The 27,356-nt window shown below is 35.5% G+C and overlaps 1 protein-coding gene across 1 annotated transcript; it reads left to right on the plus strand.

Moving 5' to 3' along the window:
• The first annotated feature begins 1,030 nt into the window (after nt 1–1,030).
• On the plus strand, nt 1,031–25,511 carry RIOK2 (RIO kinase 2). Its single transcript, XM_080804142.1, has 10 exons — nt 1,031–1,191; nt 3,824–3,962; nt 4,731–4,847; nt 6,902–7,077; nt 10,273–10,361; nt 12,166–12,357; nt 15,012–15,104; nt 15,890–16,414; nt 18,583–18,679; nt 23,278–25,511. Exons 1-10 carry the CDS (start codon nt 1,126–1,128, stop codon nt 23,440–23,442), a joined length of 1,659 nt encoding a protein of 552 aa, XP_080660268.1. The 5' UTR covers nt 1,031–1,125; the 3' UTR covers nt 23,443–25,511.
• The last annotated feature ends 1,845 nt before the right edge of the window (nt 25,512–27,356 follow it).

The following is a 27,356-nucleotide window of genomic DNA, read 5'->3' on the forward strand; positions in this document are numbered from 1 at the left end:
CATTATCAAAGTTTTGTTGCCCTTGTTGCTTTTGTAGGGAAGGTAGAGTAGCCACCCTCTGAGGAGCAAGTTGTTTAAGGGTTGCCCCAGTTACCATTTTTTTGAGATGGAGAGGAGTTCGAGGTTCAGTGTGGGTAGCTCTCCTAAAGCCTCGGCTTGGTCTTTGATAAACAGCCCTGGGACATCCTTTCCAACTCGTCAAACTCGCCCGCTTTTCTCTAGAAATGCGCGGGAGAAGCAACCACGCCAGCACGCTTTCCACAGAGCCAAAAACCTCACACAGCTGCCCCCGCCCCTTCCCGCCGCCACGCCCCCTCCCGCCGCCTTGCCCCGGCGCAGGCGCATTCCGAGTCTGGAGAACTAACCTAAAGCCGGTACTGAAGAAGCCAAGAGAGCTCTCTTTTAGCCACGCCTTCCTCTTTTCTAAACAGGCGCTGTTAGGGAAGGGACTAGCTGTATGATTACTGTTTTTATTTATTTTTTTAAAGATTTTATTTATTTGACAGAGATCACAAGTAGGCAGAGAGGCAGGCAAAGAGAGAGGGGGAAGCAGGGTCCCTGCTGAGCAGAGAGCCGATGCGGGGCTCCATCCCGGGACCCTGAGATCATGACTTGACCCAAAGGCCGAGGCTTAACCCACTGAGCCACCTAGGCGCCCCTTTATTTTTAATCGCCTTGTGTATCTGGACGCTCTTGAGTTCATTTCATCCCCGTCTCTTGTTGAAACTCACTTTGCGCAAAGTAGGAATTGCTGGTTGGGGATGAAATTTGCTCCTCCCATTTGTTACCGTTCTGCTCTCACAGGCGGAATGCGTCCTTTACGCAGTCAGTCCTGACAGATATGAAAAACTAAATGACTTATCATAGACAATCAAAGTCCGTTCACTTACATGACAAAAGTCCCCTTACAAAAAAAAATTCTGCGTTGTTCCATGCTACATGCATCATAAACCCAGACTTTCATTTTCCCAAGCCAGACAAAAAAGTTCTTCTATTTATTAACAAGGACCTGCCGGGAGGAGCAGCGCACGCGCAAGCCACCGCCGGCTGTGAGGCCAGTGTACACGCTTACCTTGTGCTCTCCAGCTGTAGTGAAGGAGTTTCCTGGCTTGGTCTCAGGCCGCCATGGGGAAAGTGAATGTAGCCAAGTTACGTTACATGAGCCGGGATGACTTCAGGGTCCTGACCGCGGTAAGAAGTTCGCTGTTTTTCCCTGCCCCCAGTCCTTTCCCACCGCGCGTTTTTCTCTTCTGCAACTCGGCTGAGAGTTGAGTGTGCGCTGTAGGCCCTCTGAGGAGACTCAGGCTGGGAATGAGGAAGAGAAGACCCCGACGGTCAGATTTCTCGAAGCCATTGCTCGAAAGCTTTTGTCTTCCCCCAAACTGAGCAAAGTTCTCTCTTCTAATCATTTCCATCCTTTTCTGCTCCCCAATTTGTGCTCCAGAGCTACACTGGCATCTCAGTGGCCTGGAACGCTTCTCTGACCCTGGGCCTCCGACACCCGCTCCCCCGCCCTCGCCCGGAGAAGAGTTGAAGAAGACTCCTGAGAATTGATAGCACTGAGTTCCTCACTCACAGATTCCCTCACATAGCTTTTATTCAATTTCATTCTGTCAACACTTACTTGTCTGGTTTTTAGTAACAATTTTGGGATACAAGACGAGGGTAACAGATCATCGAGTAAACGAGTAAATAAATGAGAAAGACAGTATCTGATAATAAGTGTTGTGAAGGTGATAAAGAGGAGAATACAACAGAAACTATTTGCACCTTTGGGCTGGGGAGCATGAATGCCATCTTTAAATTGTGTATTCAGAGAAGATTGCCAGAGTGAAAGAATCTTGTCTGTTAAGTGTTGTAGCCAAAGGGTTAAGGCCTTTTGAAAAAGTTCCTGTCTTTTGGTAGGTACTGAATAAATATTTGCCAAATGGAAGAAAGACTGGCAGGGGAGAGGGGGAAATAATAGGAGCTGAATGAGAAGGAGGTAATCCAGTGGCCTTGGAAACAGCTGTGCTAAGTGAACAGCTGAGCTATAAACAGTTTTTGAAGAATGGAAAGGCCAGTGTGGCTGGAGCATAGTGAGCAAGAGGTTGACTGGTTGGAGATGAAATTGGACAAGGTGAGACAGATCATGTGGTATAGAGCCTTGCAGGCTTGGTAAAGAATTTGGAATATATTCTAAATATAGGGGAGCCACTGAAGGTTTTAAGCGGGGAAGTGTTAAAAACTGATTTTAATAGTGGTAGTCTTGTGGCACAAAGATCAACAACATGTAGATTAGGCATCTCAAGAATAAAGCAATGAATTTTTTTAGAAGCTGTTATCTTTTGCGTAAATAGGCAATACTTAAAATATCAAATTCAAATTCAGTATGAAATTTAGAAGGCACTCAATTCATCTGCACTTTCTCTAAACACCTATTGTCACTTCTGAAAGATACCTTCCTTCTCTGCTTCCTCACCACAGGGGAGTCAAGAAAGAGTATTAGAGGCTAACAAAAGAATAAATTAAGGTGTGAGATTTTGGTTGGGACATCATAACAGTTCCAGTTTTATCTTCCAAACCTTTATCTCTGCAATATTTAACTTCTTTTTTGAAGCTCACCAATAAATGACCTACTTGTTAAATATATTTCGGTCTCTGTTGAGTCTTAACCATCCTTGGTATCAGCAGCCATCTTTCCTTGACTCTCTCTTTACTTCTCAGGCACTCCTACATCAATAATCATACTTTGACTGGCTGCCCTCACCTTTTAATGTGAACTTCTCCCAAAATTCTGTCCCTCAGCCCTTCTTTGTCTTCCATTATCTCTTGTTTGATGATCACATCCACTTTACAGCTTTATCTGTCACCTCAATCAGGTAATTGACAATTTTACCCTTTAATTATGACTTCATTACTGAGTATAGATACATCTTTCCAAATTACCTTAAACATCTTCGTTTGAAAGACCTTCCAGAACTTTGAGTTGTGATTAATGTCCTTAGAACCATCTCTGTTCATGTATCTCCCTTGTGTAAACACCTTCAGGGGTTTTCAGTTTTCCTCAACAAGAAATCTAAAACTCCTTGATCTACATTTCAAGGCCTTCCATACCTTTCTCAAAAGCATTTTCAAGCGCCTTTTCTCGAATTCTGTTTGCCATTGCATCTGAGGTAGCACTGTCCTAGCTGTTGCTGTGCTTTGTATTCTCTTGCCTGTGTGTCATGTCCAAATCTTTTGTCTTTCTCTGATATTCTGATATTGTGTGGTTTTTTTGTTTTCCTGCATCTGAAAGTCAATCTCCAGTGCTGCTTCTTTGAAACTGATCCCTCAGCTAGAATTATTTTTGTTCAGCCCTGAGCCACTTCTTTTTTAGCTCTTTCCATTTCTTGTCTTCTAATAAAATTAGATGTCTAGGTTCTTATTTCCACAATCAGATAATAAATTCTCCAGGGGTAGGGATTATTTTTATATATTTTTAAATCTTCCACCATGGCTGCATATGATACTTTCATAGTAAATAACTTTTCAGTGAATATCTGAAATATGTATAGTTTTTAAAGATAAATATTTACATGTTCACAAATATCTTAGTATTTGCCTCATCAGTAACTGTTAAGTACTTGGAATTTTTACTCTTAGAGTTTAGTAGAGAGGCAGAATATGAATATCTGTGATTATATAAACAGATTGTGATTAGAAATATGTCTAGAATTACATCTCAGAGTTGGCTGGGTAAGTGCATGGTTAGAGAAATTTGAAGAAGTTAATTACTTAACAAAGTTTTGGTAGACAACAGCTCTACGTTGATTATGATTACATATGATTCCTTTAATTTCAGGTTGAAATGGGCATGAAGAACCATGAAATAGTTCCATGCAGTTTAGTTGCTTCTATAGCCAGCCTTAAACATGGTGGCTGTAATAAAGTTTTAAGAGAATTAGTGAAACATAAACTCATAGCTTGGGAGCGTACCAAAAGTAAGTATTTATGGCACCATTTGTGATTTTTCATGTATCTGGGTTCCCCCAGAGCAGGCATTTCAAAAGGTGGAAAGTGAAAGTTGCCAAACCAGCAAAGTACTCTTTGTAGACCTGAAAGTGGCATACATTTACCATATTCTATTAGAGCATTCACAGGGCCCACCCAGATCAAAGAGAGTAGAGAAATAGCCTCCATCTCCTGTTAGGAGATTAACAAGTTCTAATTGGCAGAAGAGCAAGTAGAAGAGAATTAATGCCACTATCTTAGGCAAATACATTGTACTGCACTACTCTAAAGCATTAATTCTCAAACCATCTGCATGAGGGTTGTTTCTTTTTTTCAACCTATCATGCATCCATACTTTAGTAAAATAACAATAACAAAGTAATTACTAGAAAAGTGAAATTTAAAAACTGATAAAATACAGGCACAAATTCCTTACTAGAGTTTAAGACAAAATAACTTGGTCTAAGTGATATAAAAATTTCTTAAGGTAACCACTTCATTTCAGTTTCTGTGTCTTATCACAGACTGGTAACAAATATTTAGAGACTGGTCTCAGTCTGTGAGTTACACTTTGAGTAACACTGCTCTAGAGAAAAAAAATACAAATTATAGGAAGAAATGCCACACTCTAAAGACTGGGTAAGCTAATCATTCCAACTAAGATTTCTTATGTTTAAATTCTTCTCATGACTTGAACTAATGTGACTTGATTGTACAATGTAATTAATATACAGTCATTTTTGTTTTATTTTGTCTAGCTGTCCAGGGCTACCGATTGACAAATGCAGGCTATGATTACCTAGCTTTGAAAACACTTTCTTCTAGACAGGTAGTTGAGTCTGTTGGAAACCAGATGGGTGTTGGCAAAGAATCTGGTAAGTGCTAACACTACTACTGAACTCATTTTCTTCGCTCTAGTTTCTATTTATATTTCCCCCTGAGAAAGCGTTATTTTTTAATTTTTCCATTTTTTCCAACTGAGCAGTGAATTGAAAAGTTGGTTGGAAACAATATAGATGATGAAATTACCCTTAGGTTAGGTTATTGTTTTTCATAAGTCTGTCACTGAAAATTCATTTATAGCAGGAATTGATTTTCTTCTAATGACTGACATCTTTGGCAAATATTTTTTTGCTTTTGTTTTAGATATGGTAAATGGATATTTGTAATAGTTAAAATGTGTAACACAAAGGAGTATTAGAAGACAGTGAATATTTAAAAGCCACAAGCACATTTTTCATCATAGAAATATGGTACACTTAGATATTTGTAAAACACAGAAAAAAGCATTCTAAAATAGCATTGAGCAAATAAGTATTGCAGGAGTGCTATTTAGCACTATTATATTTATAACACTCTGTGTGTGTGTGTGTGAGAAATTTATTATGTGAAATGTATAAAATGAGGTAATGAACACCTTTTCTTAGATATGCTGTCTCTTTTTTTATGTCCAATTTTTTATTTTAAAAAAATGTCTTTTTTTTTAAGAACTTCACTACATGGAAATGATAAATAGTACAAAAGAAAGTACAATAAAAAGTAAATCTTACTCCTAACCCAGGTCTCAATCTGCTGTTATTACTTCCCAAAGTTGTTACTGTTGAATAATATCTTATATATCCTTCTAGATATATTTTGTTAATACTAGTACATAAGGTACTGACAATATATGTATATGCATTCACATACCTTTTTAATCACAGGTGAAACCAAATATTACTTAACTATTTTACACCTAGATTTTTTCCACTTGATGCTTTTTTTTTAATATATATATATACATATATATATATTATTTTTGAGTAATCTCTACACCCAACCTGGGGCTCCAGCTTACAACCCCAAGGTCAAGAGTCCTATGCTCTACTGACTGAGCCAGCCAGGTGCTTCTTGATGCGTTTCTGATAGCATTTCATGTTAACAGTTGGGTCTTTTTCATAGTTGCAGAGTTTTACCTAGTAAATTGATTTACCAGTCCCAGCTGTTAGGGCATTTATGTTACTTCATCTTGTCTTTTGTAAGTAATGACGTGGTATTCATCCTTGTGCACATATCTCTATGCAAATGTGCAAATAAATTCATAAATACAGTCTTAGAAATTTAATTATTAGAGCAAAAGTGATGTACATTTAAAACTTGAAACTTATAGTACCAAATTTCCCTTCAAAAGTTTATACTAATTTATAATCCTGCCAATGTGAAAGACAGTTTCTTGATGTGTGATAATTAAAATTTCTCATGAATAATTAGGACGTGTTTTAAATATCAGGATTTCAAATAGCAACTATTTTTTGATAATTGCAATACATATGGGAAGATCTCCATTCTGATTACTATAGGATTATATATATTTTTTTATTTTTAAGATTTTTCTTTATATATTTAACAGAGAGCACAAGCAGGGGGAGCAGCAAAGGGAGATGGAGAAGCAGGCTCTCCACCAAGTAGGGAGTCCAATGCAGGGCTCAATCCCAGGACCCTAGGGATTACGACCCGAGTTAAAGGCTGACACCTAACTGACTGAGCCACCTAGGTACCCCTACGGGATTATATTCTAACAATTGAATATTATTCACTGAAGCAGTTGAAGGATTGAGCTTCATATTGTTGAAAAAAGGTATTAAATCATTTCTCATATATGTAGGACACTAAGGGCCAATGAGATTTTTGCCACTAAATTGAACTGAGTATTGAGCACCTTTGGGAGCAGTAACCTTTGACACACCACATCTCTTTTCTTTTGTATCAGATATTAATACATGTCATCTTGTTTTGCATTGTATTTAAGAGAAAGAATTTTGCTGAATAGTAAATATTCCTGGTTATTAGGAAAGAAAATTTGATACAAATAAAATCAAAGTTTGGAAATTACAAATGAACTTTTTAGAATGATAGTATAATAATGATGTTTTCTAAATCTTGGCTCTAGATATTTACATTGTTGCAAATGAAGAGGGGCAGCAATTTGCATTAAAGCTTCACAGATTGGGAAGAACCTCCTTTCGAAATCTGAAAAACAAACGTGATTATCATAAACACAGGCATAACATGTCTTGGCTTTATTTATCTCGTCTCTCTGCCATGAAAGAATTTGCCTATATGAAGGTATTTGGTAAATAATTTTATATTTCTTTATAATACATGTAGTTGAAAAGATGTAGTGACAGTTATCAGTCTGCTGCCCCTACATCTCTCTACCCCCAGTCCCAATTCTTTCGCTTACTTTTAATTATTGTTTTTTTCTGTTATTTGCTTTTTTGGTTACTTTTTTTTTTCCGATGTGAAGGCACTTTTCATTGTTACTAATGCAAATCAAGGCAAAATGTGTTCTACAATATTAATAAAATATTATCTTGTAATATGAGATAATATTCTACAATATTAACAAATAACCTTAATAATTAATAACCTTAATAATTAATGATGTAATTGCCTCACATATGTTTGTGTGAATGTATATCTATTCAGTATACATAAATATGCATACGTTTGTCTCTAATTGAAAATCCCAGGGAATTATCTATCGTAGCTATCTGTAGAAACCTTAGTGTCTCAGGTAAGTTGACTAGTATTTTTCCTTCATGTAATAGAAAAGAAATGTTGATTTACAAATATGCATGCATATTAGGAATGGTAAAAATATTTAACCTTTAACCTTTCACCTTCAAAATTAAGTTAAGGATAGATTTGTTAAATATCTCTTTTTTTTTTTTTTTTAAGATTTTATTTATTTGAGAGAGATAGAGTGAGAGAGCACAAGCAGGGGGACTGGCAAAGGGAGAGGGAGAGGGAGAAGTAGGCTCCCACTGAGCAGAGAGCCTGACCCTGGGATGATGACCTGATGTGAAGGCAGATGCTTAACCAACTGAGCCACCCAAACGCCCCAAGATTTGTTAAATATCTTTTATAACCAAATTAAATATCTTAATAACATTTAATTAAACAGAAAATAGTATCATATTGTTATTATTCTCCAAAATAATAATGTTTATTTATTACTACTTATCTTCACTTTTTAAAATTTTGATTTATTAAAAGTCACTCTAGGGGCACCAGGCTGGCTAAGTTGAAAGAGCATGCAACTCTTGATCTCAGGGTTGTGAGTTTGAGTCCCATGTTAGGTATAGAGATTACTAAAAATACATACATACATGCATACTTTAAAAAAAAAAAAAAAGAGTCACTCTAGTATATGGCCAGTGTATGAAACTCGTAGGAGTGTTCTTTGAGTAGGTTATTTTAATTCGTGTGGTTGAATTTTTAGTAATCATGGGAGAATTCTCAAGACAATATAAGTCATGCTGATACCGTACATGATAGATGTTTCTTGTCTTATACTAATGGTTTGTAACCAATGATAAACAGTCAGTAAGGGGGCACCTGGGTGGCTCAGTTGGTTAAGCTACTGCCTTCAGCTCAGGTCATGATCCCGGAGTCTCGGGATCAAGTCCCGCATCGGACTCCTAGCTCCATGGGGAGTCTGCCTCTCTCTGACCTTCTCCCCCTTCATGTTCTCTCTCACACTCTCTCTCAAATAAATAAATAAATAATCTTTTAAAAAAAAAAAAAAGTCAGTAAGTAGGCAGTTTGGTAGGGATTGTTACACATTTTCCCAAAACTGCACTAGGTGTTTTCTCAGATGTTTATATGAAGGTACTAGAATAGAACCAGGTTGTGCACAAATATGCTTCTTAAATTTATTCTCTTTTTTCCTAGAGTGTAAAATAAGATTAGGTGATACCTTAAGGATTAAGCCATAGTGCAAGGGCTAGACCACTATGACAATAGTTAAGATTATTATATGCTATTGAGCTGCCAAGGCATGTTCAAAAGTACTTGCATTGGGAGAAAAAAAAAATTATTTAAAGCCAAACAAACAAAAACCTTTGGGGAATGAGAAGTAATTCAGTTCCTTTCACAAAAAAGGTAGGAAGTAAACAGCTTTCTAAAACTAACCCTGTTAATAGATAATATATTGAATATCAGTTGTATGCCTACCACTGTATTAAGTAGCTGGCATACAGTGGGGTGAAGGTGTGTATACCAAAGAAGTAAGTAATGCAGTCAGAGTCTTAAAACTGGGAACACAACACAAATATATATATATATATATATATATGTGTGTGTGTGTGTGTGTGTGTGTGTATATATGTATGTGTATATATATATGTATGTGTGTATATGTATGTATATATATATGTATGTATAAAGAATAGTTTAAAAATTAAATTACATCTTATATTTAGAGAAACTTCTGTAGACTAGAATAGTTGATAAAGGAGGTTTCATAAAGCGAGTAGGAGTTGAGTAGAGTCATGAAGCATGCATATAATTTGTCTCTAAGGAGAAGATAGTAAGACAGTGTACTTTGCAGAGGAGCCACTATGGGCAAAGACATGAATATGGATGTAAGCCCTGTGTGTACTCCAGAGTGCTTATTAAAAAGAGTATTGGAAAAACTAGGACTGGATAAGTAGATTAAAGAGAGTTTTGACAACCAGGAAAAGTTTTCCAGATTGAAATCAATACTTACAACATTGTAGGTTTTCTTAAATGGAACATTGACATAACTATTTAAGTTTGGTATTGGTACACAGAGTAAAGGTTAGATATCGTGGCAAAAGCTAGAACCACTTTTGGAGCAAATAGGTGTAAGTAACAAAGGCCTGCATTGAAATAGTAGCATTCCAAATTGTAGAGGGCATAAATTTCCCAATTACAACTTATTTCCATGTAAATTTTTAAAGATTTTATTTATTTATTTGAGAGAGAGAGTGCAAAGGGAGAATGAAAGGGAGAAACAGACTCCCCACCAAGCAGAGGCAAGCCCGATATGGAACTCGACCCCAGGACCCTGAGATCGCAAACTGAGCCAAAGGCAGACACCTAACCAATTGAGGCACCCAGGCACCCTCCACGTGAATTTTTAAGTACACTCCCAATTAGTGACAAAAATTTAACAAAATAAGAAGGTATATCCTAAGAGACTGTAGGCTTCTTGGGGACAGACTTTTTAACATTCATTTTTGTAACCCTAACACCATGTATAATATTCAGTAAATGTTCAGTAAATTAATGCTTGGTGAAAAAGTGAATTAAGTGAACTGGTTTAAAATTTTGTTTTATGTATAGTTCATTTTTGCTGTGAAGAAGCCATACATAAATAAGCGTGTGTTAACTGTAATTTTGTAAAGTCGTCTGTGTTTTTTTTTCTGGTTGTGAACCAGTACGTTTGCTTCTATTTTTCCCTAAAAATTAATGATGTCTTCATTAGTTTATACCTGTTTTGCTATGTTTCAGGCATTGTATGAGAGGAAATTCCCAGTCCCAAAACCAATTGATTATAATCGCCATGCAGTGGTCATGGAACTCATAAATGGCTATCCTCTGTAAGTATTTATTATTCTGGAAACTATGGATCCTAATAAATAAATGTAAGGTTTAGTTTTCAAAATGTATATTTTTAATTAAATGGAATATTTAATAGAGATAAGAAATTAATAGAAAGCTGTAGTCTCGTGCAAATTAAAAATTCAGTTTCATTCTAACGGTATGGATTTTGTAATCTCTGATTCGTTCAACAAGTATTTATTAACAATCTAGTATATACCAAGTACTGTTCTAGGATATACCAAGCTCAGCAGTGAACAAAACAAAATCTCTGCCTTCATAGAGCTTATATTCTGTTGGAAGGAGACATGCAATCAATAGCTAAATAAGGAAATGTATGATTATCAGATGGTAGAAAATGCAGTGGATAAAAATAAAGCAGGTAAGGGGGACAGAAAGTACTGATGTAGGTGGAAGAAGCTGCTATTTTCACATAAATGGACAGGAAGAGTCTCATTGATAAGGTGTTTTTTGAGCACAGTCCTAAAGAAATGAGAGAGAAAACCATACAGCTATCTAAGAGATCCAGAGAGAGGGGACAGCAACTATATAAATCCTGAGATGGGAGCATGCCTAAATGTTCAGGGACCAGTTGAGAGGCTGGTGTGGCTGGAGTTAAGTGAGTGAGGGCAGAGAATGTGCAACATGTTGATTTCATACGTTTATATATCGCAGTGTCATTGCCAATGTAGCAATAGTTAGGACAAGGGCTTTTTTATTTTGATTGGGATAGGAAGCTATGGAGGATTTTGGAGAAGAGATATGGTGTGACTATTTTAATAGGATTACTGTGGCTGTTGTTTTGAGAATAGACTGAAATGAGATAGGAACAGAATTAGGAAGACAAATTAGGTGATTATTGTAATAATCCAGGCAAGAGATAATGGTTGTTTAGATCAGAGTTGTAGATTTTAAGGTGATAAAAAGTGTTCAGATTCTGGATATATTTTTTGGGTAGAGACAACATGATTTTTTTGGGATTGGATATTGATATGAAGGAAGAGGAATGTCAAGGGTAATACCAAGGATTTGGGCCTGAATAACAAATTAATTGGAGGTACAAAGTTTTTATTTACAGAAATGGGAAAGATTATAGAAAGAGCAGCTTGGAGTTAGAGGGTGAATTAGAATCAGAGGTTCAGTGTGGGACTGAGATGTTAAGTTTGAGAAGCCTTAGAGTTCAGAGAAGTCTAGATTGAGGTCAGTATATATATAGTGTTTAAAGCCATGAGCCTGAATGAGATCAGCAAGAATGATTGTAAATAAAAGCTCCTAACAGTAACCTTTGAGGAGCACCAAAATTTAAAGGTCAAGGAAAGATGAAGAACTAGTCCAAAAAAAGACTAAGACAGAGTAATAAATATGGAAAGAGGATAGCCTGATATATCAAGGGTAAAGTGAAGGAAGTATTTCAACAAGGGTGAAGAGTTTAACTGACAAAGCAAATAATGACTACTGGACTTAGCAACATGGAAGTCATTTGTAGCTTTGACCAGACTTACTTCTTTGGAACAAGGTGGATGAAAATGTTTGAAATGGGTTCATTAGAATGGGAGGAAAAAAATAAGGAGAAGTTTGGCTGTAATTATCAGAGAAAGTCTATAGTGGACAGAGGATACAGAATTGAGGCAGTCATGGCTTCTTTTAAAAAAAAAAAAAAAGGTGGAAGCTGTTATGTCTGTATGCTGATAGAAATGAAGAAAAAGTTGTTAGGGAATTAAAGAATGGAAATATTAATACGCATACATGCTTGCTTTCATGAAAATTGTAAATGAATACAAATAACCTATTTTCAACTTTCAGGTGTCAGATACACCATGTTGAAGATCCTGCATCAGTATATGATGAAGCTATGGAACTGATCGTCAAACTTGCAAATCATGGACTAATTCATGGAGATTTTAATGAATTTAATCTCATTTTGGATAAAGATGACCACATCACCATGATTGACTTTCCACAGATGGTTTCAACTTCTCATCCCAATGCTGAATGGTATATGCCAAAACTGATTCTGGATATGGGTGTGTTTATGTGTGATGTAATAATTTTTTTCTTAATTTTTCAATGTTGTAATACTCTCATTTGGGTCAGTAACTGGTTTGAAACAGCTGATATTAATGGTCTAAAAAATTGTTGCTTTCTTTAAGATTCATTTATTTGAGAGAGCATGCATGTGTGGAGGGAGGGGCAGTGGGAAAGGGAGACAATCCTAGAGCAGATTCCCTGCTGAGCACAGAACCTGACATGGGGCTCAGTCCCAGGACCCTGAGATCATGACCTGAGCTAAAATCAAGAGTCAGACACTTAACTGACTGAGCCATCCAGGTGCCCCTAAAATTTAGTTTTTTATTAAAGGATGTCAGACTAGGATAATCCCCCCTATAAGACAATCTTTCTTACTCAGTGTTTTAGAAGGGGAAAAAAATGTGCTTTGATCCTGTTTTTAAAAACCAGTGATCATTAAGTATATACTGTAAATGGGAAATCTGAAGAAACTGCCCGCTTTATAACCCATCAAAAGAATTTGAATTACTTGTGTAATCTGACAGACTTTTGAAAGTCAACCTTTCTTAGTCCAAGGACCCTTTATTCATACTTTTAGGTAAAAGCCCAGTTTTTAAAACAGGCCTGCTCAGAAAAAGTAGGGACATAGAGAAGGAAACCGTAGAACCCCGTCTTCTCTGCCTTTCCCCTTTTCTCTCTGCTCCATGGTTACCTCCAAGAATGTTTCACTAAGCATAATTTGATAATTATGATGGTCTTAATAAAAATTGTGATTTTGGAGTGGACTCGGTTGCCAGAACAAGAATATCTCTTCTCTTTTTTAGTTTTTATTTTATTATTATGAAAGAATTCGTGTAAAACCTCATCCCTGACACAGGACAGAATCACTTTATATACTGTGATAATCTCATTCCTCACATTACTTAACATGTAAGCTAGCCAAGCTGCAAAATATGACAGAATATTTTCCCTTGTATTTTATGATGAAACTGATGGTAATCAAGTTAAAGTTGAATATTTTTTCTCCTCCTGTTCCAAGTTACAGTATGAAGAACTTCTCTTTATTCCTGAAGATAACAACTGCTATCATTTAGATAATAGAGATAATGAATTCTTGGAACGTGGGAGTTCAAACCAGTTTGTGTTCAGTCAAGATTTTCTTCCTCCTGATCTTCATTAGAAAATGTCTATACTTATTCTAGAAAAAGAAATGTCCATTAACTATAAACTTAAAGAGTATTCCCAACCAAACAATTACTAATAGATTGTTAGGTGCTTGGGTGGTTAAAATATTTTTGGATGATGACTAATCACCATTTTTATTATATGGGGTAACATAGTCACAATGAAGGAACATCCAGGAACCACCAGAATTAGAGAAGGAAACGATGACAAATCATGGCATTTGAAATGTAGGCTGCATTATTCTATATTATTCTATAGGGAAACAAACTGGGGTATAGAAGTTGTGCTAAGCACCAGAAATTAAGATATAAATTAATAAATAATTAAAATATAAATACCTATCTCTGCTTTTGAAGATTTTGAGATTTTATCTAGTTAGATGAGACATAGACATATATAAAAAGATAATTTTAAAATAATTTATTAAGGTTTTTCCCCCTGGTGTCCTAAAAGGAAAGAAGAGTGTCATTATCTTTCTGTTTCCAGACTTCATATTTTTCTAAAATATTAATTAATTAATATTCAAGCAGGTAGTCAATTCCACAGTACCCTGGTTCTTTATTCTCCCTTATCTAGGAACCTAGAGAATTTAATCTGTTCTCACTACTTTATGGTGGACTAAAAAGCAACATGATATTCACAGGTCCTTCTACACTTGGATGAGATTAACATGTCTTCAGATCTTTTTTTTTTTTTTTTAAGATTTATTTATTTATTTATTTGACAGGCAGAGATCATAAGCAGGCAGAGAAGCAGGCAGAGAGAGAGAGGAGGAAGCAGGCTCCCCGCGGAGCAGAGAGCCCGATGCGGGGCTCTATCCCAGGACCCTGAGACCCAGGCCCTGAGCGGAAGGCAGAGGGTTTAACCCACTGAGCCACCCAGGTGCCCCCAGATCATTATTTTTAAGCCACAGTATTATTTATCTCTCTTGGCTGTTGTTGCAAATTAGCTAACAGATAATAAAGGTATATAAACATAACATAATTAATAGTCCCCAAACTTTTTCTTAGGTGTCACTAACCTATTTTATCTTTAGCTTTTGCAGTTGACTAGGTTCTCTTGGTATAGCTGATGAGAAGTATAACCAGACAGACTGGAAATTAAAGAGGAAAAGTGGAAACCCACCCCCACACCACAGATCCAGAATCTTCTTTTCTGAAATTCATATACATCTTATCTTCTCTTAGTATGTCTGTTACAGTATGGGAAAACCTTGAGTTTTCTAACTATAGGGACTTAATGCCTTTGACAGCTTTTATTTCCTCTTCATTTCTCTGCTTTTAGTTTTAGTTTTTCAAACACACTGGCAACTGAGTTGTTTCTTTTATTTTTTTCTCATGAGTAACTCCTTTTTCATACAATGATTAAGAGTGTCATTATTAAGGATAGTGTCATTGACTAATAAGGAAAAACATGAGCAACACAGGCTATATAAAAAATGATTCTTGCTTTTACAGGTATTTTGACAGAGATGTTAAATGCATTAGAGATTTCTTCATGAAACGTTTCAGCTATGAAAGTGAGCTTTATCCAACTTTTAGTGATATCAGGTTTGTACTCTGCTTTGTTTAAAATGATAAAACTTTTAAAACCTGATTTATTTAGTTCTAAGAGTTTTAACAGTTAGTTTCATTTTAAAAATTTCCAAATAGTGACCTCCAGCACATTATAATTGTGGAATATCATCATTGTTGAGTATCATTGCTATCTAATGTATAAATGAAACTTAAAAACTAGAAAATTCCTACCTTTGGTCTACTAAGGCAATGTTACTGGATTTAGGGGAGGAACATACCTAGTTTCTTACAAATTCTCAAACTTTTACTGCAAAGTGCAGCTTAATAGTGAATAACCCATTTTTAAGGAAGCAAGTCAAGTGTTCATTGGGGTTTATGTTTTCCTTTGTTCAGAAGAGAAGCTATATTTAATTGATTTATGGAACATAATTATATATAAATTCTCAAAGCAAAATTTCCCCATTTATTTTATATACTTAATTAATATACTGTTTTCTGATTTGGTATGATTGACATAACTTTAAAGAAGAAATCTTTAGCCCCTTTTGAAAGTGAATTTATTAAATAAATATCAACTGAAGTTAATACTTTCTACTAGTATTTGTTGCTTTCCATAGTCACTTTATTCTTACATGACAATAAGCCTGTATCTTTTACATTTGAATACTTAACTAAGTATTAGATTTTAGGCAAAGAATAATCTTTAAAACATACAAACTACTAAACTCATTTGAGGATTATAATTTGTCAGAATAATAAATACCCATGTGAGGTATATTTTTTTTCCTGTTACTTAAGCAGTCATTCTTTTTTCCTAGGAGGGAAGACTCTCTTGATGTAGAGGTTTCTGCCAGTGGCTACACAAAGGAAATGCAAGCAGATGATGAACTGCTTCACCCAGTAGGTCCAGATGATAAAAATACTGAAACAGAAGACGAGTCTGAATTCTCACATTCTGATGAAGAGATGTTAGAAAAAGCAAAGGTTTATAGTTTAGAAAATCATAGTGATCGAAACTCTACAGATGAAACAGCTGACTGCTGTTGCATATCATCTGGAGATCTTGAGCAAATAAAAGAAGATGATTTGTCAGATGAGAGTGCTGATGCACACAATTTTGAAATACCTGAATTTAGTCAAGCTTTAGAAGAAATAGAAGAGCAGGTTGTTAACAACAGTTCTGTAACTGAGTGTTCTGAGGAGAAAAACAAAACTGAAAATGACACCAGGCAAAATGGTAAAGCAGGTCAAGGAGGAATATGCATGGGCTGTGAAGAGTATGAAGATGTATGCCCTCATCTGATTGCCTTGTCGTCATTAAACAAAGAAATCAGGCCTTTCAGGTATAGATGTCTGTGGAATGATTTTTTTTTTTTTTAACACTTTAATGTGGAGACCTGTACTTTCTTCAGGGCTGGTAGATGAGTGGGTGTGTTTGTTTATTTTTTTCCCAAATGATGTAGCAGAGTTATATTCTTCCCCATTACGTGTAAATAATGAAAGCAAATAACCTTTTGTTGTTAAAATTCACATTACCCTTTGCAACCTATTATGTCAGTTTTAAGCAGTTCTGCCTTAAAAATGCAAACCAATTATATTAAAAGAATTATTTACGAACAGTTGATGAATTGATCTTTTTTTTTTTTAAGATTTTATTTATTTGACAGAGAGAGCGAGATCACAAGTAGGCAGAGAGGCAGGCAGAGAGAGAGGGGAAAGCAGGCCCCCTGCCAAGCAGAGAGCCCAATACGGGACTTGATCCCAGGACCCCGAGGTCATGACCTGAGCCAAAGGCAGAGGCTTAACCCACTAAGCCACCCAGGCTCCCCAAATTGATCTTGATAAATAGAACAAGTTATAGATGGATGAATGTTCAGATATTTTTGTGATTTTACATCTAATATATGCTTGATTTATGTGTAGTCCAATAAATATGCAGTAAATGTGCCCTCTTCCTAAAATACCTACTTATAGTGAATTTTCTCTGGTACTTTGAACCCTGTATCCTTAATTGCTCATGTACAGTTAAGATTATATAATGTTACTATGTTATTTTTCTTGTAAGAGCTTTTTTCTTACAAATATTAATACTAGCAAAAGATATAAAAAATTTAATTTTTAGACTTGGAATAGTTTATCTAGAATCAAATAACTATATAGTTCAATGAAATGGGTTTTTTTTTAATTACTTTTATTAACATATAATGTATTATTTGCTCCAGAGCTACAGATCTGTGAATCATCAGGCTTACACACTTCACAGCACTCACCATATCACATACCCTCCCCAATGTCCATAACCCAACCACCCTCTCCACACCCCCCTCCCTCCAGCAACCCTCAGTTTTGTGAGATTAAGAGTCTCTTATGGTTTGTTTCCCTCCCAATCCCATCTTGTTTCATTTTATCCTTCCCTACTCCCCAAATCCCCAACTCTGCCTTTCAAATTCCTCATATCAGGGAGATCTTATGATAATTGTCTTTCTCTGATTGACTTATTTCACTCAGCATAATACCCTCTAGTTCTATCCATGTCGTTGCAGATGGCAAGATTTCATTTCTTTTGATGGCTGCATAGTATTCCATTGTGTATAGATATACCACATCTTCTTTATCCTGAAATGGAGTTTTATTCAAAATAGTAATATGACAAAATTAAATTAATAGTACACTTATTAGGCATTTCTCAGTACATGTTCAGGCTTACATCCTAAGGCTGTCTTAATCTTTAGTTTTATTGTGAAGCAAAACACAAAAATTTTGTGCCTTTTTTGTATAACCATATCCAGAATCTCAGGGCTATTACCACTTAAATAGTAAGCTTGTAAAATTAAATTAAAATCAAGGGTGGCAGTGGCTGAGGAGTTTGAGTAAGTAATAGAAGAAAATCTACATAGGTTAAATAGTTTTAGTATGGAGTAATTTGTTCTCTTTGAACACATGTTGGGCAAAATGTTTATTATTCAGAATGGAAACAAGATAACATTTTGATGAAAAATACTGTTAGGGGTTAATGTTATCTGAGTTTCTTATACCTTGTATACATAAAAACTTTGAGCATGTGTAAAAAAAGTTATTTTCCATCATTTTTTCTGCCTTAACAGAGCAGACTACGAGAGTACTCTCTGTGCCCTCAGTTGTTGTCTGGGAGGTGACAGGAAAGTGTTACAAGGATTTAAGTTGTAAGAGGCAGATATGCATAAAGTTCAGTGAAAGAAAAGGAGATGATTAGTGGGAAAGATATGAATTATGGGGACGTGATAACAAATTCGGTGGCTGAAACATTCTACCATTTTGCAATTTTGATAGTGACTATTTGAATGCTAAAAAATGAAGTGTTAATAAATTGGGCTGACTTGTGGATAGTTTTACCTACACAGAAATTTTAAATATAATGATCTTTCTGGCGTGTGTTTTTTAAGTTTTACTATAATGTAGGAATAATATAAGTTAATTGCCATAATTAAATAAAAAATTAACTGGATAATTTGTGACTATCTTTTTATTTTAGAGATGAAGAAAATACAGAAGATATTAAACAGTGCAGAACAAGAACTCTGAGTGTTACTTCTGCAGGCAGTGTTTTAAGCTGTTCAACAATTCCTCCGGTAACTATTCAGCATTTTCCAAATGTTGATTAGGTCATAACCTAACCTAATGGACAGATTGTAGACACTCATATATATGGTCCAGTCTTTGCAGTTTAATAATGAGGAAATTGAGGCCCAGTTGGTTACATGGCTTTGCTCAGGGTTACCCAGTAACAGCAGTGCAGCTGAAGTGCAAAGATGCACCAGTTTCACTAGCTAGTTCTTTAATTTTGAAGGAGAAAAATAGGTGATTTTAAAATGTTGGGCATCTTAACATTTTGTTACACATTTAGCAGCTGTGTTCAAAACAATTTCTTAAGGGGCATTTTCTGTGCAGGAGAGTGAACACAAATAGTCCAGCTTCTGAGGAGCTTTACTGCCTGCCATCCTTCTCTGCAGGGTACCCTGTAGGAAGTTTATTTCCTTAGTCAATTTTTTTTTTTTAAGATTTTATTTATTTATTTGACAGACAGAGATCACAAGTAGGCAGAGAGGCAGGCAGAAAGAGAGGGGGAAGCAGGCTCCCTGGTGAGCAGAGAGCCTGATGCGGGGCTCGATCCCAGGACCCTGGGATCAGGACCTGAGCCGAAGGCAGAGGCTTTAACCCACTGAGCCACCCAGGCACCCCTCCTTAGTCAATTTTTAGGGAAAGAAATAAAATTACATCGTTGGTGTATTTTCCTAATGCTTAAAGGCATGAAGTTAAATACCATTGAAACCAGTTTTTAGTGATAACTTAAAATGAACAAAAGGAAATCAGTTTAGAAGTTAGAAAAGGGGAAATAAAATTATGTGGAATGTGAATTCAAAATAAAAGAACTTTGTTTTTACAGAACTTCTGATTTCCAAGTTCATATATTTTGCCAGGAAGTTAAAATGTATGTCCTATGGATATAATATGAGATATTTACAAAATTAAATCAGAATTATCAAAGACAAGCCTAGGGGCACCTGGGTGGCTCAGTGGGTTAAAGCCTCTGTCTTCAGCTCAGGTCATGATCCCGGGGTCCTGGGATCGAGCTCCGCATCGGGCTCTCTGCTTAGCAGGGAGCCTGCTTCCTCCTCTCTCTCTGCCTGCCTCTCTGCCTACTTGTGATCTCTGTCTGTCAAATAAATAAATAAAATCTTTTTTAAAAAAAGACAAGCTAAAAATAACTTTCTGTATTTTATAATATAGCACACTTTTAATGGTTATAAGAACTTTACTTGATAGAAACATTTAGAGCTTGTCAGCCTAAAATAAAAGTGTGTAATTCTGTAAATGTATTGATTTTTATATATATAAAATATACATTTTATATATATATAAATATATTTTATATATACATATATATACACACACACACATATGCATATAAATGTATTTACTGTTTATTGTTGGCCTTATAATTTACCTGATATTCTGGATGTAAAATTTAAATCTGGAATTTTTGAAACATCTATTAATTATATTAAAAAACAAAAGTCTTCCTTTAAGTATTAGCAACCTGTATTTATTAAGAATTCTCACACTTTTTTAGGGGTGCCTGAGTGGCACCATCAGTTGAGTGTCTGACCTTTGGTTTCAGCTCAGGTGTTGATCTGAGTCCTGAGATCAAGTCCCAGGCCCCAGTCAGGCTCTTACTCAGTCTTATGTTTAAGGCTCTCCCACTCTCTCAGCCCCTCCTCTCTCTCTTTCAAGTAAATAAATAAATCTTTTAAAAAAGAAAAGAATTTCTCATACTCTTTGATTGTCTGTTCACCCTTGGCTTTGATATTTTCTATACTTAATGAGTTTTATTTACCCTTTTTTCTTTGATTTCTCAGATTGAAAACAAATGCTTTTATGTAATTACAGTGGTGTAAAACCAGCAATTGCATATAAAGTTTAGATTACTAATTAATGCTACTTTCTTAAATTCTAAGTTATGCTGTCTTCTGTTTACAAAAATGATGACACTAACATTATCTTTAGGTTGTTTTGACTTTATCCCATTTCCCTTATAGCTAACAGGAACTTAAAGGTTAAAATGGGGTCAAACCAGAATGAATTACATTATAAAATACAAATTTGCCTTCTAAAGAGAAAAAAGATCTCTTAAGCCTAGTTTGATCACAAAGTTTCCCTGTAGTCATTGGAAACAAATTTATCATCTTAATTCTTCTTTCTTTTGGAAGTTTGGTCACACTGTTTTCCTTGAGGTCACATTTTATTTTGTTAAAAGGTCAGGAGAAAACAATTTTTGTTACCTCTCTCTCTCTTTTTTTTTAAGATTTTATTTATTTACTTGACAAGGAGAGAGACAGCAAGAGTGGGAACAGAAGCAGGGGGTGTGGGAGAGGGAGAAGCAGGCCTCCTGCTGAGCAGGGAGCTGGATGCGGGACTTGATGCCAGGCTCGATCCCAGACCCTGGGATCCTGACCTGAGCTAAAGGCAGACACTTAACGACTGAGCCACCCAGCCTCCGTAACCCCTTTTGTTACCTCTCTTAATTTGATGATTATTGTTTCACTATCTGGTAAAAGATTTTCTCTGTGCTCCTTGAAACTGTAATTGTAAGATCCGTTTTCTTCATATAAATACTTTTATAGTTCTCTGTTTATTGGCAGTTGCCACCTGTCAACCCTGTTCTTCCTAATATGTAACAAATTCTAATTAAACATTAAGGTATATAGCTTTTTAATAAATATATATGGCCAACAATAACAAAACAAACAATGGAATCAACAAAATGCATGATTTTTGTTAATTTTTTAATGTACTCTAATAATACACAAGTATTTTATTTTGTGTTTCTTCATTTTAAAAAATATGTAGTAAGCGAGATTTTTCTCTCCCTTTTTTAACATGAAAAATTAACCTTGTAGGATTCATAAATTATTCTGGATTATGAGTAGGTGCATGCATAGTAATCTGTTATCTCCTTATTTTCTTCAGCTTCTTGGTATGATTATCCTGTGGTCTCATCAAAGTGAAAAACCAGGGGAAAATTCAAGCAGAACATTTAGAAAAGAAATTGATTTTTCTTTCTTGGCAATATTCTAGAGACCTCTGTGAACTCTTGTAGTTTAAATGTGGTTCATGTTCTACTATTGTCTTCCTGGGACTCTTAGTTTCCTATTTATTGGTTGCCTTCTTTCCTGTTCCATCTCTCTCTCTTACATACTGTACTTCTTTATTTGGCAGTACAGATTCCAGTAATTACATGAGTGAATGGGAGGGTCAGTACTTTTTATTACTAAAAATGTCTTACCCTGTTCTCACACCTGATTGGGAGCTTAAATGTTTGAATTGTGGTTTGGGAATAATTTTCCTTCAGAATTCTGAAGGTATTGCTGTTTTGTCCTTGTTGTAGTTAAGAAGATGCTTTTCTAATTCAGGATTCTGGTCTCCTGTTGGGGTGAGGAGGTTATGATAGTTTGCTAGTCTTCCTAGGGTATGGAAGAGTCCTTGGGGGCCAGTCACTCTTACTCTAAACTTTCAGCCAATCCTACAGCTTTCAGTTCTGAAACTTCGGAATACCAGTTCCTCCTAAGTCTCCTGCCTTACTGGTTTGGGTGACTACATCTCAAGGGGTTTTCTGCAGGGACTTGAATTCTGATTCTTCCATCTGTTTCTATCCTTTATTCTCTTGCCTTTTTTCCCATTGAGAATCATTAAGACCAAAACTAAGAAGGATAACTTGTTAAAGCCTGTTGATTGAGTGTAGTGTCCTTAACTGTGTTAAATAATGCAAAGTCTCCATTTAACCTGGTCCAAAGTTTTATAGTACACATATACAACCCAAGGAACAGTCTATTAGGCAGACTAATTATTCTAGCCCCTTTTTACCTGTTATGCTTCAATTTTTTAACTTGACAGATATAATAAATGTTTTTTTGTGCCTAGCATAGGGTGAGGCATATTAAAAAGAGACTCTTGCTTCAACCTTTGCAGTATCTCTTTTTTAAGAAATAAGTTGGATGATGCAAGGTTATATACAATTAAATAACAGGCAGTAGTGCTTCAGATGAAGAAAAGGTTATTGGAAACAGAATATTCATACTTTTTATTCATATTGTAAGTGACACTAGGAGCCTGAGTCTTAACAAGAAATCATTTGAATTTATGTTGAGAAATTATTCTACATTTCCCAGGAATTGTATAAAGACTTTTCCATGTAAATACTGCCATCAGGTCATCCCTACACCTGAAGTTAGAAAGACTCTTGGATACATTTTGACCAGTTGTGAATGCTTTCCAACATACTTTTCTACTGCAACGCCATTTCTACTTTTACCTTGAACACAGAGAAACAGTTTTTATCTTGGGTTTTTTGGTTTTCCAGTTTTGGTTTCAGTTTTCCTCGTGGACACTAGGTGGCAGTATGGAGACTTGTTAGTCAAAGAATTGTGTACTACTTTTTGCTATAATCTGTTTTTCTGTTAGTAATTTAATTTCTCCTATTTTGTAACCATTAGTTTGTGTTTATTTTATTGTTGGTTCATATAGGACTGTCAGTATTTGGAATTCAAGAAATTCATACTCTTAATAAATTTTAAAAAATATTAGCAATGTAAATCTTTGTTTTATTGAATATTTACTCCTTATCAGAGTGGTCAATTATCAGTAATACTAACTCATGAAATCTTTCCAGGAAATGGTGAAACAGAAGGTGAAACGTCAGTTGACGAAACAGCAAAAATCAGCTATCAGACGTCGATTGCAAAAAGGAGAAGCAAATATATTTACAAAACAACGAAGAGAAAACATGCAAAATATTAAGTCAAGCTTAGAAGCAGCCAACTTTTGGGGAGAGTAATATATTTAAGATCTTAAATATTTTTCAAAAAGTTATTAGGATCCCCTTTTAAGCCACCTGTCGTCATTTCTGGACCAAGACAGATATATAAATAGATAAATAAACTCTCTTTCTTCTATTAATTTGATTCATTTAGTACGTGTCTTCCAAAGAATAATTATAGTAATTCTGCTAAAGCAATCTAATTCTTCCAAGTATTTTAGGTGACTGGTAAATCTGCCAAAATTGTTTTTCAAAATAATCTTTAATAGGAATATTTGGGTATTTTTAAAAAAACACTATTTTTGTTGTTTTCTGTTCTAACTACTTTGTGGGTTGTTTTGAGGACTACATAAGGTAACATACAGAAAGCACTTAGAACAATGCCTAGCACTTTATAAACATTCCTTAAAGTGTAGCTATTAGAATGAAATTGTAACGATGTTTATCTTACTGCTGTTCTAATGATTTGGTTGCATTCCATTTAACCACTAGAAGAATTTACTGTAATCTATTTTTTTTAGTTTCCAGTATTAAGGATCAGCCACATAATGCATAATTTTATTTTCTGCTTTTTAAATTGGTAATGCGGTCATGAGAACAAAAAGTTGCCATGGTCTCACCACAGTTTCCACATTTGCCAGTTTTTATTCAGGCCTAAGCAGAAGAGTTAGGTGTGTGAGGACTTAGATAGGATGAGGAATGAAAACTTAGCTGGGTGGGTCCTAAACATTAAATATTTGACAGTAGCAAATACTTAGTACAGGAAAGAAAGAAAATACGTAAGACATGGTTCCTCCCTCAAAGACTTTATGATCCACTGAGATGTGAAGATGGGTGCTAAAGTGTGTGTACCTGATGATGAATTCAAGTCTCCTCAACATTGCCCAGTGGGCCAAAAGGGACATCACCTATGGTGAAAAATGGCCACTAGATGGCAGTGTCACTCCACAGTCACCTGGCCGACTATCCTAAAATTACTTGGATCTGTGATAAAAATAACGGATTTATTTCCAAGAATGATAAAGACAGCAGATTCCCTTTCACCTTTGTAAAATTCATTCTACTATTTGCAAGACCTGTCATCTAATAAATTACCTTTAATAATGGAGATGCAAGAAAATGTCTAATTCAATTCCTCTAAAAATTAACTTACACTAATTTGGGAAGTGTTTACCTAGCTTTGAATTTTAGGTGTGCCTTTAAAGCATTTACCAAATAAATCTATTTTAAAGCATTTTAATAGCATAAAATGGTGTTGAAGACAGCTTAATAGAACCATAGAATATTTATCTTGTAATACATACTATAGTTAGAATGTCAAAGGTAAACTGGGAATAAAACTATATGACTTCACCCTCAGTTTTACTGAGTTGATGGAGTCTACTTTTGGGTACCTACTACATAAAAAACATGCTGCTACTTAAGGAACATCGAACACAAGTAAACATAGCTCTTAATAGCCTGAGATTTCCTGCGGTTTTCAGAACAAATTAGTCAAATGCACAAATCTAAACAAATGACCCAGTGTGTAATCACGGCAATTTCTAAAAGATGTTTTTGAGTAGCCATCAATTAGAAGTCAGTTTGCCTTATCAGCATGTAACCCTCATGTTTTAAAACACCCATACTGAATAATGAGCAAAAATAAAATAGAAGTGCACTACTAATACAGTCGAGACATGTACTGTGATTGCTATTAAAACACTTTTGAGTCTGGGAGTTCCAAATTTAAATACTGGTTCTACCATTTCCCAAACTTAAAGTGCTTTCTGTAGCCTGTCTAACCTCACTTTTTTGATTTATGAAATAAGGACATTTAGTGCCTGTCTTAGAGTTATTGTAAAAATTAAATAACACCTGTAAGGAGCATAGCACAGTGCCTGATAATGTGCTGTATGTTAGGAAGTACTGCTCAAATGATTTCAGGTTACCAAAAGAAGGATTCCTGAGGAATCTTCCCTATTTCCAAGGTCATTGAATTTTGACTATGAACCTTTCAGTGTTGTTTTATCTAGATGCACAAATGCATTGCTTGTAGGCTTTCATCCTCTACTTGTTACTCTTATTAAACAAGTTTTTCCTACATGATAATGCAGTTTATACTTGTTTTAAATAACTGTGATATTGTTAGCCATTGGTCTGTTCTTTGGTGCATAGCTGGCTGGCTGTCTTTAAAAAGCTTTCTCCAGAACCCTGTAGATCTTTACAGGTACTAAGCAGAAGATAATCCCTCTTTTAGTCATGTACACAATAAATTTTAAGAAAAAAACAAAAAGTTGCCTAATTAAAGAACTTTCCACGTAAACCTGCTGCCTTAGAAGTTTATCAGACACTTCCACAATGTGGAGGGATGAGTTCATCAGGTTCTCAGGGAAAGCACTACCCTGAGGTATAGATATTTTCAAGTCACATGCAATATTCTGGGTGGTTAAGGTTCACCATCTCCACTGTTCTTCATCTCTCTTCAGAACATCTCCATAGAGAGCATCAGACCATATCTTAGTTTGACCTTGATTTGCTATATGAAGGTCTCAACCATCCTATGCAGCTGTAGAAGGCTGGGAATGAGGTAAAGTTCATAATGTGACTTACACAGTTGTTTTATAACTGGGAGTGTGGAAATAACTCCAAAGTCTACAACACTTGGAGTGAGTGACTAATACTGTTATATTTTAAATACAATTTTTCTTTTACCTTAATATTATAAATGACAAAATTAGCATTCTATATACCATTTACAATCAGATTATTGTAGCTTAACTCATAAATAGGAGTATGCCTCATAACACAAAAATATATTACTTGGAATATTTGTCGTGATATTATATGCTTCCATTAAAAAAAGTAACCACTTGAAAGAGTCAAAAAAAAAATGCTTACTATAACTGCTGTGGATAGAGGTTTGGCTTACATGAGGAAAAAAAATACAATGTTCAGATAAGTTTTGCAAATGCGTGATGTTGTCTAAAGATATTAGGGGAGTATACAGATTTTTAAAATAAAATTTTTGTTGACTGAAGGCCTCCGCTGTGTTTGGGGAGACAAAAATAAACAGGCAACAATTACATGACGGTACAAAGTAGACTGTACTAAAGAGTCTGGTATCATTGATCTCATGCTGAGGAACTTCAAAGACAGTGGATAAGTGAAAGGCTAGAGTGATTTGGAGAGTTGTGGGGAAGATGGATTTGTTTGAATAAGTAGACTGAAAAATACCTTACAAATAGGAAGTCATGCAAAAGACGAATATAATATGCTATAGTTGGGAAGGGGATATTAGGCAGCAAAGGACCAAATTAAAGATGATTTTGAAAATTTTTATGGAATTAACTCGATGTATTGCAAAAGGAGCAATTGTAGATTTTGAGCCCTCTAGTGATTTGATTTTAAAGGTGTTGGGAGGGTGCTTCGCTGGCTCAGTTGGTAGATCATGCAAGTTTTATTTTTTTACAGATTCATTTATTTGAGAGAGAGAGAGAAAGCATGCACACACATGCACACGTGAGGGCAGGCAGGGTGGGGGTGGGGGAACAGTTGGGGAGAGAGAAGCAGCCTCCCCACTGAGCAGGGAGCCTTGCAAGGCACAGGATCTATCCCAGGACCCTGGCATCAAGATCCTAAGCTGAAGGCAGGCATTTAACTGAGGTATCCCAATCATGTGACTCTTGATCTTAGGGTCATAAATTCAAGCCCCATGTTGGGGTAGATGTTATTTTAAAAATTAAAAATTTTTACAAATTTAAAAAATAGTAAAGGGGAAGGGAGAACTAAGGGAACTTTGTCAATGTTAGACAATTTTTTGGAAGAAATCTAACAGAAGCTAAAATATTGCACAGTCAGCTTAAGTATTAAGGTTAAGAAAATCTGGGATAGAATCCTATTATACTAGAGGTATAGAGATTCTTGATTACCTTATTTTTATTTTAGAGGTG

This window comes from Martes martes (genome assembly GCF_963455335.1).
Source record: "Martes martes genome assembly, chromosome: 5".
NCBI classification, from domain to species: Eukaryota; Metazoa; Chordata; class Mammalia; order Carnivora; family Mustelidae; genus Martes; species Martes martes.

Excerpts from the sequence above, each read along its gene's own strand:
- RIOK2 (XM_080804142.1), top strand. The coding sequence starts at position 1,126 with ATGGGGAAAGTGAATGTAGCCAAGTTACGTTACATGAGCCGGGATGAC. Across the intron at positions 7,078-10,272 it reads AAGAATTTGCCTATATGAAG|GCATTGTATGAGAGGAAATT; the intron begins GTATTTGGTAAA and ends GCTATGTTTCAG. Across the intron at positions 15,105-15,889 it reads CCAACTTTTAGTGATATCAG|GAGGGAAGACTCTCTTGATG; the intron begins GTTTGTACTCTG and ends CTTTTTTCCTAG.